The 17,999-nt window shown below is 41.5% G+C and overlaps 1 protein-coding gene across 9 annotated transcripts in view; it reads left to right on the top strand.

Annotated features, from left to right (window-relative positions):
• The first annotated feature begins 1,142 nt into the window (after window positions 1–1,142).
• The window catches only part of LOC106570268 (phosphatase and actin regulator 4A), a 49,203-nt gene continuing 32,346 nt past the window's right edge, over window positions 1,143–17,999 (top strand). The window contains exons 1-3 of one of the 9 annotated variants that reach the window (XM_045694760.1): window positions 1,147–1,422; window positions 5,773–5,888; window positions 15,160–15,204. In XM_045694760.1, coding sequence (XP_045550716.1) covers window positions 15,192–15,204 — 13 coding nt within the window. In that variant the 5' untranslated portion in view covers window positions 1,147–1,422; window positions 5,773–5,888; window positions 15,160–15,191. Of the gene's footprint in view, window positions 1,423–3,222; window positions 3,429–5,772; window positions 5,893–15,159; window positions 15,205–15,722; window positions 15,934–17,999 lie in introns of those variants that run through there. The other 8 variants (XM_045694758.1, XM_045694762.1, XM_045694764.1 and 5 more) reach the window with 8 other exon arrangements.

The following is a 17,999-nucleotide window of genomic DNA, read 5'->3' as shown; positions in this document are numbered from 1 at the left end:
GCCTGGATTCAAACCAGGGACTGCAGTGATGCCTCTTGCACTGAGATGCAGTGCCTTAGACTGCTGCGCCACTCAGAAGCCAGTAGAGGGACAGTGGAGGAAGCAAAGATGCTAGCAGCACAGTGCTGTCCTTCACACAAACACATGCCCATACACACCCCTTCTTTTATTGGAGATTAGATAAGACATATCAGATAAAACATATCCCAATTTATATTTGCTGCATAATAAATAAATGTGTTCCTGTACAATAAAATAGCCAAGCCTTTTTGTGAAATAGCACAAAGGTCTTTACATTCTCGCTTTGCAATAGTACCTTTCCCAAATGGCACCCAAGTCCCTATTTAGTGCACTACTTTTGAGCAGGACTGTCTCTCCTTCCCGCTCACCCTCGTTTCCCTCAGTCAGATCGTGCTGGTATTTCTAAATAATCCAGTAGGTGGCAGACCAAGTAAAGTGTTATCTTTACCCTGCAATTTCACATAATGACCAGCAGAGATCAGAGTACTCACATTTTTGACACTTTATTGATCAATTGCACACAATGTCCAACCGAAATTTTACTTCCGCTTTTAACCCCACCCCCTCCGAAAGACACACTTACATACATATGATTTTGGAAAGGCATGGGGGGGTTTAAGTGCCTTGCTCAAGGGCACAATGAATGTGGGCAGACCCGCGAGCAATTGCGCCAACTCATGATGAATTAAGATTGTTTGTGGCCCTCACCCCCTTCAAAGTTGCCCATCTATCGCTTGTTAGGATAGGCCTATCATCATAAAGTCATCTATGATTTTGAAATCAACTCCAGTCATTTGGAGATGGGAAGGGATATTATTTTCCGTGGTCCACGGAACACTAAAAATGCCCCTCGGACAGTCAAACAAACATTTTGTTGTGTCAAACTTTACGTGACATTTCATTACCATTCCATCCTCGGAGTGGCCGCATTGTTTGTATGAGCTAGCTAAACATTTCTACACTCGATGTATACGTTTGTTTCCCGTATTTAAGCAGTGCATTCTTTCTATGGATTCTCTAAATGTTTGGAACGCACATCTATCTACAATAGTAGTCCGCAAAAAAACAAATAACCTACAGTTCACGTCACTGCAAAGGTGGAGCGCCTCATTTTACATCTTCAGTGCGCCTGTGCAGCCTCACTAATCTCTGTCCACTTTCAACAGTGATTTCTGGGCACAGTTTTGAAATTGATAGATAGCTACTACGTATGTTAATATCAATCTAAGCAGTCTATGTAGAAATTAAAATGTATAGACTATAGTAACCTGATATTAGTTGTTGCTTGAGTTTTGGCACTTTAGGTAGCTAAATTATCTGGTTATTTTAACTAGTTCCGGCTTTGTAGCTAACACGGGGATTTAAGTCGAGCGACCCAGTTTTTGGAGCAATATTTCAAAGGTAAGTGCATAGCTAGCTATTATATATTATTTTTCAAGATACATAACCGTTTCACGGAGAACATGCATTATTGTGTTCATTGTTAGGTCAGGAAAGTTGTTAACTGGTTAGCGACTAGCTAGTCATTCAGACATTAGCCGGAATTCTGAAAACTACTATAGCCACCTGTTGCTTGCTTGTTTACGTCAGCTATTTTGCTTGTAAGCTACAGTACTTTAACATAGTAGTCTATCATATCACATACTTTTTGTGTATCAATGCTAGCTAGCCTTTTCATTAACGTTATAGTTAAGGTCAATCTTTATTCTGTCTGACTAAATGTTCTTATAGCTAACCAGCTACAGTAACTATATGATAAATTAGTGCAACTAGCTAGCTGGCTATGCAGCCAGGTCAAGACAGGTGCAGTGCACCTGCAATTTTCCATGACACAACTCGTTTGCCGATTATTTTGTGCCATTATAACGTTAATGACACAGCCAACATTTTGCCGACTAAATACTAAGTTGATGGTAAGTTATTTAGCGCATTAGTTATTTCTGCTTGATGATAGACCCAGTCAGAGCCCTGCTCTGGTTTGCCCACCTGTAATGCCAAGTGCCAGAACAAAATCATTCTAGGTTATTGAAGGCCGAATAGACTTGACCTTTACCACAATTCCATACTATATTTCCGTCTGTATGCCATCAAATAGGCATAAAAGCAGTTTAGCAGACGCACACACACAAGTGCCAACAAGGCACTTTTTTAAATGGGCTCGATCTATTTTGTCTACTACAGTCATCAGTTGGATTGTTTTCAGGACATTGTGTATCATCATGTCAGCAAAAAACAGATGGAGCCATTGTTTACAGATGGCTCATTTCTGGGGTCCTTGATCAACCAAACCTAAACCATTCAGTTTCACCAAAATAATGTTTCATGTCGAGGCATATCTCTTGGAACAATACTTACGATTCACCCCCTACTATTTTGTGAACTAACACTTGACTTTGCTGATAGTAAGTACATTTTAACTCAATAAAGTAACTATGACTGACATGTGGTTGTCCCACCTAGCTATTTTACGATGAAAATGCACTCACTGTAAGTCGCTATGGATAAGAGTGTCTGCTAAATGACAAAAATGTAAATGTCAGGTTGAATGTGTCCTTCGCTATCAAATAACTGTTTAAAACCCGTTTTTATCCAGGGTCTCTTGTAGAAGTGGGTGATTACATGGTAGCTTACTCTCGCGTGGTCTAGAATGGACTACAATGGCAGCCCACAGGTAGAAAATGGGAGACTCTAAATAAAACTTATTTTAAATGCTTATTTGATAACGAAGGACACATTCAACATGACAAATCGTAAGTATTGTTCCTAGAGATATTGGAAATGCCTCTGTTGATGGGTAACTTTATTTTGGTGAAACAGAATAGTTTAGTTTAGGTTTGGTTCATCAAGGATGCCAGGCTGTAAACAATGGCTTGTTGCAGGACTAAGCAAACAGTAATAACCCTTTCAGGTAAGCTCTTTTTCACAAGCCCCATCTAGATAAACTACAATTTAGTTTCACTGTGTTACAAATACTCGTAACTTGAACAAAGTCTCATTCAGCATTATTAGTTTCTCCAGTTTAATTACCTTGTGCCTCATTCAGTTTGATCTCTCTGGTTTCTTTACTGTTGTGATTTGAATTGGAAAGAGACTGCGTGTGTAACCATGTAAAACATAAGATTAGTTGACTGTCATGTTGCTGGGCGTTTTTAGTTTCCACTCATTTAGAGAGTAGAGGAGCAAATACCTCTCAGGAATTCCTTTACAGCCATTTCTGCTTGTTCCAACAAGTGTCAAGTTCCTTCAGTGCTGACTGGAGGTGGTAAACAGCTCTGTAGAATAGGATACCTCAGGGTTTGTCTGAGTTGTCCGGTTCTTCTAGAGAGAAGATGAAAGAAAGAAATTGTTTTACTACGGTTTTATCAGATCGAGATTCTCAGTTGTATGCAAGTCAGTCGTTTTTAAAGGTAAGGCTATTGCTTCACTTTGTTTTATATAGGTTGCTTTAACACTTCACTGCAAAAGGTCATGAAAATCTGTAGTCTGGGTTCAAGTCCATGGTTTTAGTGAGGAGGTTGTAATGTTTCTGAACAGAAAATGATAGATTTCTTCACTTTCCAATTCAGCACATCGTCACATCCATGCTACCTGATTAATAGACATTACATTACATTTACATAATAGGCCTACATTTAGTTAATTAGGGCCTATTTGTTTCCAATGGAAAGTTGACGATATGTGGTTAATTATTGTTTCAGACTTTTAATGGTTACTGCTCTGCTGTCAGTTGGCTATATGAATAAATTATTCCAAGCGCCCCCCCCACCACTCTGTGTGTGGACATGGCCAGTGCTGCAGAATGAACCCGACACAATGGGTGATTGTACCCACCCAGGTCTTCCAAGCTCTTCCCAGGCTTGCGGCATTATGCTGTGCTCTAAGAACAAGCCGTTAATAAGATGTCAGGGAGTACAGAATAAGCTGCACTGGTTGTTGCTCTCTACAATATTTATGAACGCTATCTCACAATGAAAATGGAGAGCAGCTGATTTAGCACCAGAAGTAAATTATGTATGCATTTTTAGCCTGATGTAGGCGTTTTATTCCATCAGTTCAGTTTGAGAAGTTACTTTTCAAATGCCAGGTACAGGTGGCATTACTAATCTATAGCCTAATAAGTAATACATAAAAAATTAGGTAGGTGCTTATGTTAGATCTCACATGTACAAGTGTGTATTATACACGTGTGAATTGTAAATGTGTTTTTTGCATATCGTAACTCCCCCTGAGACACCCTCGGATAGTAGGGTCACGGCCAGGGTCTGGCATTATCAACGGCAATCCTGACACAATTAGGGTTAGGTGCCTTGTTCAAGGGCACATTGGCAGATTTTTCACCTTAATGGCTCAGGGATTTGAACTAGCAACCTTTCAATTACTGGCCCCATGCTCTAACCGCTAGGCTACCTGTCACCCATGTAGGCAATGTGTGTATGTAATTGGCACAGTCGAAGGAGCATCCACACGGTCACACACGCACTTTAATTTCGATGAAAGTACCCACAATCTCCTGGCAGCATCACCTTACCAAACCTGAAAATCTGGCTTCCTTCACCTGTCACTTTATTCCTTTTTGTGTCAGGTTCTGGTTCCCTGATGCAGGAGAGAGGCCATAGGACTCTAAAACAGTCAAACAACCACCTAAACATACCAATAAGCACAGAGAGATGGGTCATTACCTGCTCTGCTCACCATTTGAACTTAAATGGCGCTAGACCGAGGTGTGTGTGTGTGTGTGTGTGTGTGTGTGTGTGTGTGTGTGTGTGTGTGTGTGTGTGTGTGTGAGAGAGACACTATCTGTTGCTTGTTCAAGTGTTCAGGACCTGTTGTGCATTATGGAGGCCTAGTCTAACCTCTAGTTTACTCTTTGATAGGCCACACAAAACAGCAGCAGCCAGGTGAACATTAACTCTCCATTTTGTTTGCCTTTCCTGCCTGCCCATAACAGGTCATTTGTTGCTTTTTAAAAGCTAGCCTAGTCTACCTCTCTTCAGATCTGCATTGGAGTTGAAGTAGTCTATGAGCTAGTCCCTAATGCACAGCTTGGAATTTTGAGTATGAAACTGAGTGAAGCAGATCTTTCTCTCTAGTGAATAATTTGTGGGTAATCTCACGTTGGCTTTACTCGGGCATCCATGTGAAGGTCAAAAGCATTGGCTATATACATGTAGGCCTATAAGAAATAGTCTACTGATTATGCCATTCAATATAAGCAAGCATAATAACCAGACAGATACTTGGCATGCATGCTCTGTCTAGTTCCACAGGTGCCTGAGCCTAATGCCCTGGCAGTGGGGATTAGTTAGGCTAATTTAAGTGGTGTACAGAGTGGCGTACATACGGACACTGCTACTGCCGTGGGGAATGACATCACGTGTGTCTCTTTCTGTGTCAGTGTCTACTCACTGCAGTGACATTGCCAAACCGGTTAGACCGCAAAGCTGACCATGCGTGAGATTGCTGCAGCTGAAACGGGACCGCCTAGCCTATGTCCTGACTGTTCTAATGGTTATTTACATCTCCAATGTGCAGCAGCTACGTTAGTGTTTAGGTTCAGCAGTTCAAGCGGTGTGTTTTTCATGTTGTCACTTGTCAAGGTGAAGTTGTCATGATGTCTTTGGATATATTAGTCCCTAGTGACCGTCCCTGTCCTCCTTGGCAGAGATATTGATCTGTATGCGTTTTATCGGCCCCAGAAGGCTTCAGTGTTGTCAGCACTCTCTAGTACAGTTGTTTTTCTCTTTTATATAGGAATAATTCAAGTCCTTCACAGAAGTCAGGAATCACAGACACTACTTGGCTCTAATCAAATGAATCCCAGACACTACTACTGACTGGGGATGTTACAAGGCCTATGATCTTCTGAAGTGAGTAAGTAACCTAGCTGTTTGCCCAGAACTGGCTCTACTTAGTCCAAGTCATGCTCACTGGCCACCTTGCCAGGGCTGTTACCTTCTGATTGATACAGTGGTTTCTCCTTTAACACCCCCGCTTCATTGATTTTCCTCACTTTGACATGAGGGGGTATATAAGCCACCCTGACTTGCGGAAGGTGTGTGCACACTACGGTCAGATATCCTCAAATGGAAACCCAGTCGATCACGCCCAGCGGTATCACTGAGGCTTTTCAACTTTACATACTGCGCATCAGTAGTTAAAAGTTGCGAGCTTACGCTGCGGGACTTAGAGGTAATTTATGGTTTAGTACGGTACCCTGCATCACCACTTCATTGCTCCAGACCAGCGCAAGGGGGAGTTAGAGTACTGATTATTCTTTTAATCTAACTGACAATGAATGGGTGACATAAATCTACATAGAAACTGATAATTGTGCACGACTTCAGTATTACTTACTAAAATGTTACACTAGGGTTTTTATTATATTATTTTGCTCATACTGTAGCACTGTATGCCACTCCCGCCCGGTCACGTTGTATAGCTCTTGAGTGGCACAATGGTCTAAGCTGTGTTGCTACAGATGCTGGTTCAATACCCACGGCAGCCTCGAATGGGAGACCCATGAGATGACTGTAGGTTTTTGGTTTCATCCCATGTTCAAGAATGGCCTTTTTCTCGCTCATTTTACATTATTTGAAAACCAAATAATTTCCAAAATCTTGCAATTTTTTTTTTAAACAAAGCGATTATTATTAATTTTGAATGATATGGATTTTACCATTGGATATTCTCACAGATATATTATTAACCCTGTTATTAGCAGGACAATATATATTGGTCATATTGATCATGGCTCCCGAGAGGCACACAATGGGACTGCCTTGCAGTTCTCCAGCTGTATCCACTGAAAGTGCGTAAGGTTCAAGGCACGAGGGCAGGGGGCACAGGATGGGCCGCAGAGCCACGCACAGAAGACCGACTTAGCCCATGGGGGAGGGGGTGGACCGCCACACTGACAACACTTTTTAAGGGGCATTGCGGTAATGGCGCTGACTAGGGAAACGTTCCCGCTGTTCTGTTCTTAGTGTCAGTCTGCAGGTTCAAACTAAAACAATGTAATTAATAATGGCATCTTTATGCTTTCGTTTATGAAATAATGATAAAAATACTTTCAAAATGCTGATGTTTATTTGGTTATGGATCCGTAATGTATTACTATGGGAATAAATATCACTGAATTACAGAAATATTGGAACAAAGTTGTCTAATGAAGGTAAACAAATTGTTGCTTACTGGAAAATACTTTAACACACAGCCACGTTGTACGCACCATTAGGGCTATTAGCAGGACTATATTTTGGCCTTTATGGGTGGTGCACAATTGGCCCAGCATTTCTCTCCCTCTAAAAACAGAAATAAATGTTTTGGCCTTTACAAATATTATTTTGGCCTTTATTCAGATGCTCTCTCTTGTTTTTTTGAAAACTAAATAACCTTATCTTTATATATTATCAAGTTGATGACAGTCATATAGCTGGCACCTACATAAAGCTGAGTGAGTCACTCATTCATGGCTTTGGATCAAAATAAATAAGTACAAACATTCTTTCTGATAGTCTTTAAAAAAATAAATGTTTTGGTTATCCTGACCTGGACACCATGTACAGTATTATAATAGCCCATTATGGGCTATTAGCAGGACAATATACCTTTACCTCTCTGTATTTTGATACTTTGTGGATGGGGGCTCCGGAGTGAATGGTAAATTCTTATTTACAAGGACAGCCTACTCCTTCCTCCCCTTCGGGGAATTGAATCCCGGTCTCCAGCGTGCCCGCAGAACACTGGATTCTTTAGCTAAATAGACCAGCACTGTACTCCCGACCGTGACGTTGTACAGCGCCATATTTTACGTTCCATTCTAACGGTAACCTAGAGGGTTTTTTGTTTTCCTTGGGATAGAAATAACCTAATATTAATTAAGCAAGTACAAGTCAAAAGTTTGGACACACCTACTCATTCCAGGGTTTTTATTTATTTTTACTGTTTGTAGACACTACATTGTAGAATAATAGTGAAGACATCACAACTATGAAATAGCACATATGGAATCAGTTAAGAACAAATTCTTATTTACAAAGACCGCCTACTCCTTCCTCCCTGTCGGGGATTTGAACCCCAGTCTCCCGTGTGCCCTGCAACCTCTATTACAGCTATTATTGCAGGCTACCAAATGCTTCTCAAAGATGCCCTCTGGTGGTCAAATTAACACTAACTAGCATTAGTAGTACCAGTGGTTCACACTTAAATAATGTGCCATAGAATTCTGCGGCACCATGCAAGCTGTGCCGCAGTATGCTGCAACTTTTAAAGGAGGAACCACTGTATGTATAAGTCAAAGATTTGACTTCCTCTTTGAGATCTGGCCCATGTTCACTAGGCACATGTTGATGAATGTTGCAGATAGAAATGTCATAAATAGAGCAGACATGAGTCCTTATTCTACATTTCAGAGGAGCTTGTTTGTTCTACATGATGTGCAGTGCCTTCAGAAAGTATTCACACCCCTTGACTTTTTCAAAATGTTGTTCTTACGTCCTGAATTTAAAATGTATTCAATTGAGATTATTTGGGATTATGTTTTTCTAGATATTTCAACCCCTTTGTTATGGCAAGCCTAAAGTTCCCAGAGTAAAAATGTGCAAAGTCACATAAGTTGCATGGACCCACTCTGTGCAATAGTGTTTAACATGATTTTTGAATGACTACCTCATCTCTGTACCCCACACATACAATTATCTGTAAGGTCCCTCAGTCAAGCGGTACATTTCAAACACAGATTCAACCACAAAGACCAGGGAGGTTTTCCAATGCCTCGCAAAGAAGGGCACCTATTGGTTGGTGGGAAAAGAAAAAAATCTGACATTGAATATCCCTTTGAGCATGGTGAAGTTATTAATTACACATTGGATGGTGTATCAATACACCCAGTCATTACAAAGAGACAGGCATCCTTCCTGACTCAGTTGCTGGAGAGGAAGGAAACCGCTCTGGGATTTCACCATGAGGCCAATGGTGACATTAAAACAGTTACAGAGTTGAATGGCTGTGATAGAAGGAAACTGAGGATGGATCAACAACATTGTATTTACTCCACAATACTAACTTAATTCACAGAGTGAAAAGAAAGAAGCCTGTACAGAATGCAAGTATTCCAAAACATGCATCCTGTTTGCAACAAGGCACTAAAGTAATACTGCGAAAATCGTGGCAAAGCTATTGGTGGTGCTGAGGATGCAAACACTTATTTATTTAATATTTGTACACTGTGAGTGTTGCTTTACCACTCTCCATCACTGATGTGGAGTACACCTCCACTGATGTGGGTACTCCACTGATGTGGAGTACACCTCCACTGGTATGTTTTGTGCAGAGGGAGGCAACTCCCGCCTTTGTTTATTTACTGTTCCGAGCAGGCTAGTCTATGCAATCAACTTGTCTGCCAAGGAAATTGATGTGAAGTTGTCCGTGGTCACATTTATGCCTTTGCCCATGTAAGGCTCCACAAGTCTCAAAACCACAGTCTCGGACAGTTGCTCAGCCGCTGGCCTTGTCTCACCTTTCCCCAGATATGGAAAGCCATTGAGCAAGTACTTGGTTTCGACACTGGCGGCTATTATGTTACTAGTTATTATGGTACTAGTTTTTGCTTATAGTAGCCAGAGCAATGCTGCTGCGTGAGTGGTCATGTGCCTAATGCATGGACAGCATGGATATTCTTGGAAAAGGTGGCATTTGGACCTCTTGAATTTGGAGTTATTTGACAAAGGTAAGTGTCATAGAAACTGCAGAATATTCTCTTTCAGATACTATATAGAAATCACAATGTTTTACCTGCATGTGACTGAAGGAGGATTTGATAAAGCAATGCTCTTTTCCCCGCATCTGTCAATTACAAGATGCGCTCTTCTCTTCATGTACAATTTGACAATTGATATGCCTAATGTTGTCACTCATCAGGTTATTGTCGATTTTAATCTTGTCTAACTCTTATGTGTGAAATTAGTTTTGGTGTAGTTTCGATGTGCAGGTTGACTGGCATTTGTTTCCCCCTCATCAACTTGGATAGAGTCAAGGATGTTTTGTATTATTCTAAAGGCCATCTGCAACACATGGCATGTTTTCATTTCCCTTCCAATAAATTAGTAATAGTTAGAGTAAATAAAACAGTCCTGTAACATCTTTTTACAATGTAAAACGTCAGAGAATGGTATCAACCTGCAAGGTGTGCCATCAAATTATTAAAATGAGCGGCAACGCTGATAAATAGGCAGCACAAACTCATCATCATCACACTATTGTTTTAAATTAAATCAACCTCCTCATTCAGTTAGTCCTAATTTAAATTCTATTGTGAAGTAACTTACACAATTATTGCCCATTTGCCATTCATTAAGTGGGCTGGCATCGCTTGCTTTGCTAGATAGTCAAGGATATGTTTAGCATTCTTCTAAAGGTCTACTGCAATATGTAGCACGTTTTTGTTTCCATTACAATACATTTGATTAGTTATAGTAAATAAAACAGTCCCATAACCGCTTCTTTTTACAAATTAAATCATAAAAGAGAATGGTATCAACCCGCAAGGCATGCAGTCAAAGGATTTACTGCTGTTTTTTTAATATTTATTTATTTTAATTTTTTGTTGTTTTTTTAATTTATTTTTTAATAGGCATAACACAAACTCATTGTTTCTAAATGAAATCAACCTCTTTACCCTCCTTATTCAGTTAGGCCTAATTTAAATTCTATTGTGAAGTAACTTACACAATTATTGCCCATTTGCCATTCATTAAGTGGGCTGGCATCGCTTGCTTTGCTAGATAGTCAAGGATATGTTTAGCATTCTTCTAAAGGTCTACTGCAATATGTAGCACGTTTTTGTTTCCATTACAATACATTTGATTAGTTATAGTAAATAAAACAGTCCCATAACCGCTTCTTTTTACAAATTAAATCATAAAAGAGAATGGTATCAACCCGCAAGGCATGCAGTCAAAGGATTTACTGCTGTTTTTTTAATATTTATTTATTTTAATTTTTTGTTGTTTTTTTAATTTATTTTTTAATAGGCATAACACAAACTCATTGTTTCTAAATGAAATCAACCTCTTTACCCTCCTTATTCAGTTAGTCCTAATTTAAATTCTATTGTGAAGTAACTTACACAATTATTGCCCATTTGCCATTCATTAAGTGGGCTGGCATCGCTTGCTTTGCTAGATAGTCAAGGATATGTTTAGCATTCTTCTAAAGGTCTACTGCAATATGTAGCACGTTTTTGTTTCCATTACAATACATTTGATTAGTTATAGTAAATAAAACAGTCCCATAACCGCTTCTTTTTACAAATTAAATCATAAAAGAGAATGGTATCAACCCGCAAGGCATGCAGTCAAAGGATTTACTGCTGTTTTTTTAATATTTATTTATTTTAATTTTTTGTTGTTTTTTTAATTTATTTTTTAATAGGCATAACACAAACTCATTGTTTCTAAATGAAATCAACCTCTTTACCCTCCTTATTCAGTTAGGCCTAATTTAAATGCAATTGTGGAGTAAGGTGCACAATTATCCATTTCTCATTCATTCCGTGAAGAGCGAGAGACTGCATTAGTGCCTGACTGGGTTCCAAAGCGTTACAGCACATTGTGTTGACTGATTTATAAGTTAGGAATAGGTGTGAGGAAAAAAGGCTCTAAAATACTTTTCAGTGTGTGATTTTCGATTCTGACAAATGAGCAGTGTAAAATACAAACCTTTTTAAGGAAAAGTCAGGGAAGGAGCAGGTCATAGCCTTTTTGTCGGCTGATAAATAAAATCATAATGTGGCCTACGGCAGTTCAAGTGTTAAGAACTGGGGAGTTTTTCAGGATAAAAAATAAACGCAATTTACATAAGCACAGGCAAAATCCTAGAGGAGAACCTGGTTGTCTGCTTTCCACGAGACACTGGAAGATTAATTCACCTTTCAGCAGACAATAATGTAAAACACATTACAAATCTACACTGGAGTTGCTTACCAATAAGACGGAATGTTCCTGAGTCGCCGTGTTACATTTTTGTCTTAAATCTGGCAAGATCTGAAAATGGTTCCCTTATATATTTTTTTGTTTTTATTTAACTAGGGAAGTCAGTTAAGAACAAATTCTTATTTACAATAAGAGCCTTCACCGGCCAAACTCGGACAACACTGGGCCAATTGTGCGCCGCCCTATGGGACTCCCAATCACGGCCGGTTGTGATGCAGCCTGAATACGAACCAGGGTATCTGTAGTGAAGCCTCAACCACTGAGATGCAGTGTCTTAAACCGCTACGCCACTCGGGAGCCCCAGTCTTGCAATGATCAACAACCAATTTGACAGAGCTTGAAGAATAATGGACAAAGGTTTCACAATCCAGGTGTGGAAAGCTCCAAAGGTAATTCTAAATTGTATTGACTCAGAGGGTTACCTATCTAATCAAGAAATATTATTATTATTTTCACTTTAACACAACAAATTAAAAGGTCCAGGGGTGTGAATACTTACCGGCAGGCACTGTATTTCTATCTGGACGTTCCACAAAGTTTTGAATAGCTGAATGCAGCCCTACCTTGTTTCTGCTCAGGTTAGTCACGTGGGCAGCAGGGAGGGGTTCTGTTTATTTTGGTCAGGGGACTTTGTTCAGGGACTACTACATTCCAAAGTGCTGTACCTACCACTAACCGCCCTACCCATTTCCTGCTATGATCGTCCAGGGCCTCACCTATTCCACACAAATCACAAGCTGGGTGACCACAGCATTCTGTGTTGCTGCATTGACTGTTCAATTCTGTAGTGCTCTTCATGGGATTGGCCCTTTGTGGTAATCAACTTTGTCAGGTCCTGATCCAGCCCTGGGTCTGGTTGCATCTGCGTCAATGAACAAACACTCCCACTGACTGTTTCTCTCTCAGTTCAAAGAGCTGCTCTGAGCCTCCCTGTATACCCTCTAAAGCTGTCCTTAGCTGTGATTACAGGAAAGGTATCTGATCACTTGAAGAGGTGATTGTTCCTGCGGGCCATATACAGACGTAGGCTTCCATTTAATGTAATAAGTCACCGGCTACACTTGGCCTGTCCAATTGTCCAGAATAGAGTAACATAACTAACTGGTGCTTTGTTTATACTTTGTTTGTCATGTAATAAAGAAACCTCGACATGGCAAAATCAAATGAAATTGTATTAGTCACATGCGCTGAATAAAACAGGTGTAGACCTTACAGTGGAATGCTTACTTATGAGCGCCTAACCAACAATGCAGTTAAAAAAACGGATAAGAAATAAAACAAGTAATTAAAGGGCAGCAGTAAAATAACAACAGCAAGACTATATACATGTATACATACAGGGGGTACCGGTACAGTCAATGTGCGGAGGCACTAGTTAGTTGAGGTAATATGTACAATATGTACATGTAGGTAGAGTTATTAAAGTGACTGCATAGATGATGATAAAGTAGCAGCGGTGTAAAAGCGCGGGGGGGCAATGCAAATAGTCTGGGTAGCCATTTGATTAGGTGTTCAGGAGTCTTATGGCTTGGGGGTAGAAGCTGTTTAGAAGCCTCTTGGACCTAGACTTGGCGCTACGGTACCGCTTTCCGTGCGGTAGCAGAGAGAACAGTCTAGGACTAGGGTGGCTGGAGTCTTTGACAATTTTTAGGACCTTCCTCTGACACTGTCTGGTATAGAGGTCCTGGATGGCAGGAAGCTTGTTTCTGTTAATAAGCGGATGCTGTGCAGCTGGTTCTGTGGTTGTAATTGGCTAACAAACATTTAGGACATGTAATGAAAGCCTGCTTGAATCTGTTCCCTAAAAGCTTGCTTGGAGCACATCAAAAAGACTGGGCAATTAGACAAGTCAGCCCCTGACTGCTTTTGGCTGGGTTAGCAATATTTGCCTTTTAAAACCCAGACAGACATTCACACTGACATTGGTTCATTCCTCCATCACCGGGTCTCTTTCAAATGGCCACAACCTTCATATCTGGCTCAGACAAAGTAATTGCTTGATGGCGACATTGGTTTACATTTGCCAGTGTAATGAAATTAGTTCTGACTTGGCCCAGCTTCACTTGCCTGGCTCATGGCTAGGCTAATTAATGCACAATTATGTCACAGCTGCTGGCTCAGACTAGTCTTTTAGAAGTCCTCCTCCTTCACTTCCATCTGCTCTTTGGGACTGTGTAAGTCATCAATCTGAGTCTTAAAGTTATTGTGGCCTGTAACACTAAATCTATTTGTTTGTGGGTGGTGAATGGAGGGAGAGGGGGTTTCGGATGGTTGATGGGCAGCTCTCGGGGAATTGTGGGGGAATCTTGGATGGTTGTTGGCCTGGCTGTTGGGAGTTTGGGTCGGTGGCCGATAGGTCACTGGTTCGGGCCCCTGATTTGACTTGGTGGGAGGTATGTCGACGTGCAGTTGGGCGGGGCGCTTGACCCTGGGTCGCTCTGGATGGGAGTCTGCTAGATGACTGAATAATGTAAATGTTGAGCAGCTTCACTGCAGGTTGTATGTTATGGTTTGGTATGTTTGTTTTAAAAACAACTTGCTGCTGTCCCATGTGCCCAGAGTCCTAAATGAATCGTGTGTGAGTGAACATGGCATGTGTTTCTGTGTCTGGAGTGGAAAGCTCAACATTGATTTCTTCCTGTCTGATCAGGGTCCATTAACGCAGTGAACACCACAGGTAGTTTGCAGCCAGTGCAGCCAGAGGATTAAGGGCCATGTTCATAACTTGGTACTGCCAGGGAAGGCGAGAGACTGATTTCTAAGCTCCATGTGTTAGAGACTCGGATAAACCATTTTGAATATGGGGCCAGAGCTATTCATTTTACCGTAACTAAACTGCTTCTTCCAGATTGAGGCCTGTCTTAGTCTGTTGGGGAGATGAGAGGAAAGCACCATTTTACTACTCTGTGGCTCCTCTCCCCCTCTTACAGACTGAATGCTAGGCCTGCTGGAAAGATGATCTAATATGGTGCGAATTACTCTTTTTAACCTACCCTCTTATATGAGGGATAAGGACATCTGATAGTCTCCATTGACACACACACACACAGTCATCTCATTTGTTTGTGTCTGATGGTGCCTATTTTAATCTGTTGTTAATTCTACTTCCTCATTTGCTCAGTTTCGTCCCTTGTTTTGTCTGACTCAGGAGCTGTTGTCTGCTGTGCTTTGGACTCTGTGATGGCAAATCGGGGTAAGAAAAGTATGATTTCTATGTAGGCCTGAATCCTATTCTATCCTAGCCTACTCCTTTATGAAAATGGATTAATTTCTAACATGTCATGCCCTTTTGTGTAAATGGCTTAGGCCTTATTGACTAGGAAAATTAGATTTTGTAAGTGGTGGTCTTAGCTTTTGCCCTAAGTCAAAACATCTGAAAACCCACAGAAGACTGTTCTAGCCTAGCTAGTTCTGATAAGTCTCACATGCGATAGTGTTGTGCTTTGGAGATTACTATCAGACATGGTATCAGGAAAGCCGAAAGTGGTGAGTCAACACTAATACTGTGTTGTGGCTGCGCTGGCGATACTAGGCAGTCCTATCCATTATGGGGTGGGTGCAACGTGACACACAGCCCCTGACTGTTTCAACAGAGCTATTTGATTGGGCCTGTCCCAGAGCACACACCTGTATGGGGCTATCTGATTGGGTCTTTCCCCAAGCAGAGGACACACCTGTAAAGGTTAAGAAACAGCTGTTTTTCTCTACCAGCCCGACACAGCCTTGGCTCTAGTCTCTTGTTTCAACCGCAGAAGGACCTCCGTGTGAGTCCATGGAAGAGGACAGTATCTGGTCCAGACTCGGTAGTTGCTGCCCGTCTTTGTCGCAGACCGATCTGTTGTTCTGTCCTTGGATGTATTGTTCTAATATGTTTATTGATCTATGAAAGGCTCAACAATGGTTGTACGATCGGAGTATAGATGTGAGTAAAATGCTGTTTCTGTTGGTGATTTTGAATGTTATTTTTTTGTCTTTCTTTTTTTTTCTGAAACTGTTGAACAATGTCAGTTATTTGTAAGGCAGTTTTATCTGAAAGACTGAATATGATAATTGAATGAGAGAGAGGTGTGACTTGTTTGTACTGTAAGCTGATCCACATCATGTGACGGGTACCGTGTGTGTGGCCTCCCTAAGCCAGGCAGTGAAAGACGTGGGGGCTGGTCTGGTGCAGATCTGGGGCCTCGTTTATAAAACTGTGCAGAGGATTCACGTCAAATGGTGGCGTACGGACGAAACAAAGTGTTTACGCAAAAAAATATGATCTTTTATAACACAGTGTGCACGCATGTCCCGCGCCGGTTTCCCTATATAAATCACAATCAACTCAAAATTTGGAACGCCTTGTCCCCACCCTTTTAACGGCCATAGTTGCCTATAAATAGTCAAACGCCCCTAATTAATATTCATCCATACTGACCGCATGACGACAATGACAGCAAATCCCGACAAAGACAAAAAAAAAAAAGAATGGAAGTTCTTGTAGGGGAGGTTTAAGCAAGGAGGGAAAAAAAGTGTTTAGTGGACACAGTGTGGGCATTACAAATGCCAAAAAGGCGCTTGTGGCGGATGCTGTGAATGCTGCTGGTTCAGTAGGTCGGACCCTCTCAGAAATGAAAAAGTGGTCCGGCATAAAAGTGGAGGCCAAAAGGCACATTGTCTGTCTAAGGCTAAGTGTTTGTGCCACGGGCGGGGGAAAGGGGACACCGGAGCTCAACCCCCTTGATGAGCGACTTGCCAGTGTTATAGGGGAATCCCTCCTGAGTGGAGTAGTGACACAGACAATTCAGGTATGTAATTAGTATTCCCTCGTTTGAAAAGAGTAAACCGACTGCAAGTTGTTTTAAACATTTTATTTCCACCTAATTGACATTTTCTATTGTTTTTGGTTGCTGCGTGTACCAACGGGGTCGGTGGTGCTGCAGCTCAGCAGGAGCTGAGTGTGCCCAGCCTCCACTGCACCTCGTGCGTCACAACCCTCCAGTGGCCGTGTCCACACAGATGCAGTCCTGCAAACGCAAAGAGACACCATCGACTCTATTAACTAGATTGCCAAGGAGTTGAAGGGAATAATAAATGTTTTGTGTGATATAAGCTGTACATTGAAAGAATTACTCAATAAGTAATGTTATTTGTTTCCATACCTTGTGTTCTTACAAGCGACGCATCACATCCACACGCTGGCTTACGGCAGCTGCCTTTGGTTCAAACGCCTGGGGATAGGGGTCGGGATCGGTGCCAACACAACCAACAGCGTCAGGGGGTAAAGTCACGTTCCTTAGCTGTGCCACATTATGTATATCACAGCACACAGCCCCACAATGTCGCAGACCTATTCAGGCTTGTATAAAAGGTTTCCGCCTGAGGAGTCGAGGCAGTGCCATCTGCCCTTCAGAAGGCCGATGGTGTGCTCCACAACAGCACGTACCTGGCAATGACGCACACTGTAGTTCCTCTGCGCTCTGTGGGTTGGAGAAAGGGGTGAGCAGCCACCGCTTGAGGGGATATCCACTGTCGCCTGCAAGATTTAGTGAATGGGTTAGCCACTGCAGTAGAAAAATTACAATTGATTTAGAATTTCTACATTACTCATCCGTAACTAGAAGCCAGCCATCACGCACAGCTCCGGCCTCAAGTCTGCACCCAACACTGCTGTTTCTCCATATGAATGAGGGTTGACCCAGGCCACCGAGCCACTACATTAGTCAGTACCATGTCCGCATCACATTTGATTTAGACATTAATGGAATGCGAATGCTTTCGATTTAATGAAAGCTAATTCATTCTCACTCGGTGTCCTTATAGCAACATGAGTGCAGTTAATAGCATCGAATACATTTGGGAAACCGGACATTGCTGCAAATTGCACTTTTTTATTTGCCTGTTCACCCACTGTGTAAGGAAACTTTATCTAGAAGTGCGTCAATCCAATTATACCTCCTAACACGTCTGGCATAACATGACTAAAGGTAGGTCAGGGATCTCTCAGCC

This window comes from Salmo salar, chromosome ssa14 (assembly GCF_905237065.1).
Source record: "Salmo salar chromosome ssa14, Ssal_v3.1, whole genome shotgun sequence".
Lineage (NCBI taxonomy): Eukaryota > Metazoa > Chordata > Actinopteri > Salmoniformes > Salmonidae > Salmo > Salmo salar.
Note: the sequence above shows the minus strand (reverse complement) of the source record. Positions and strands in the feature narration are given on the sequence as shown.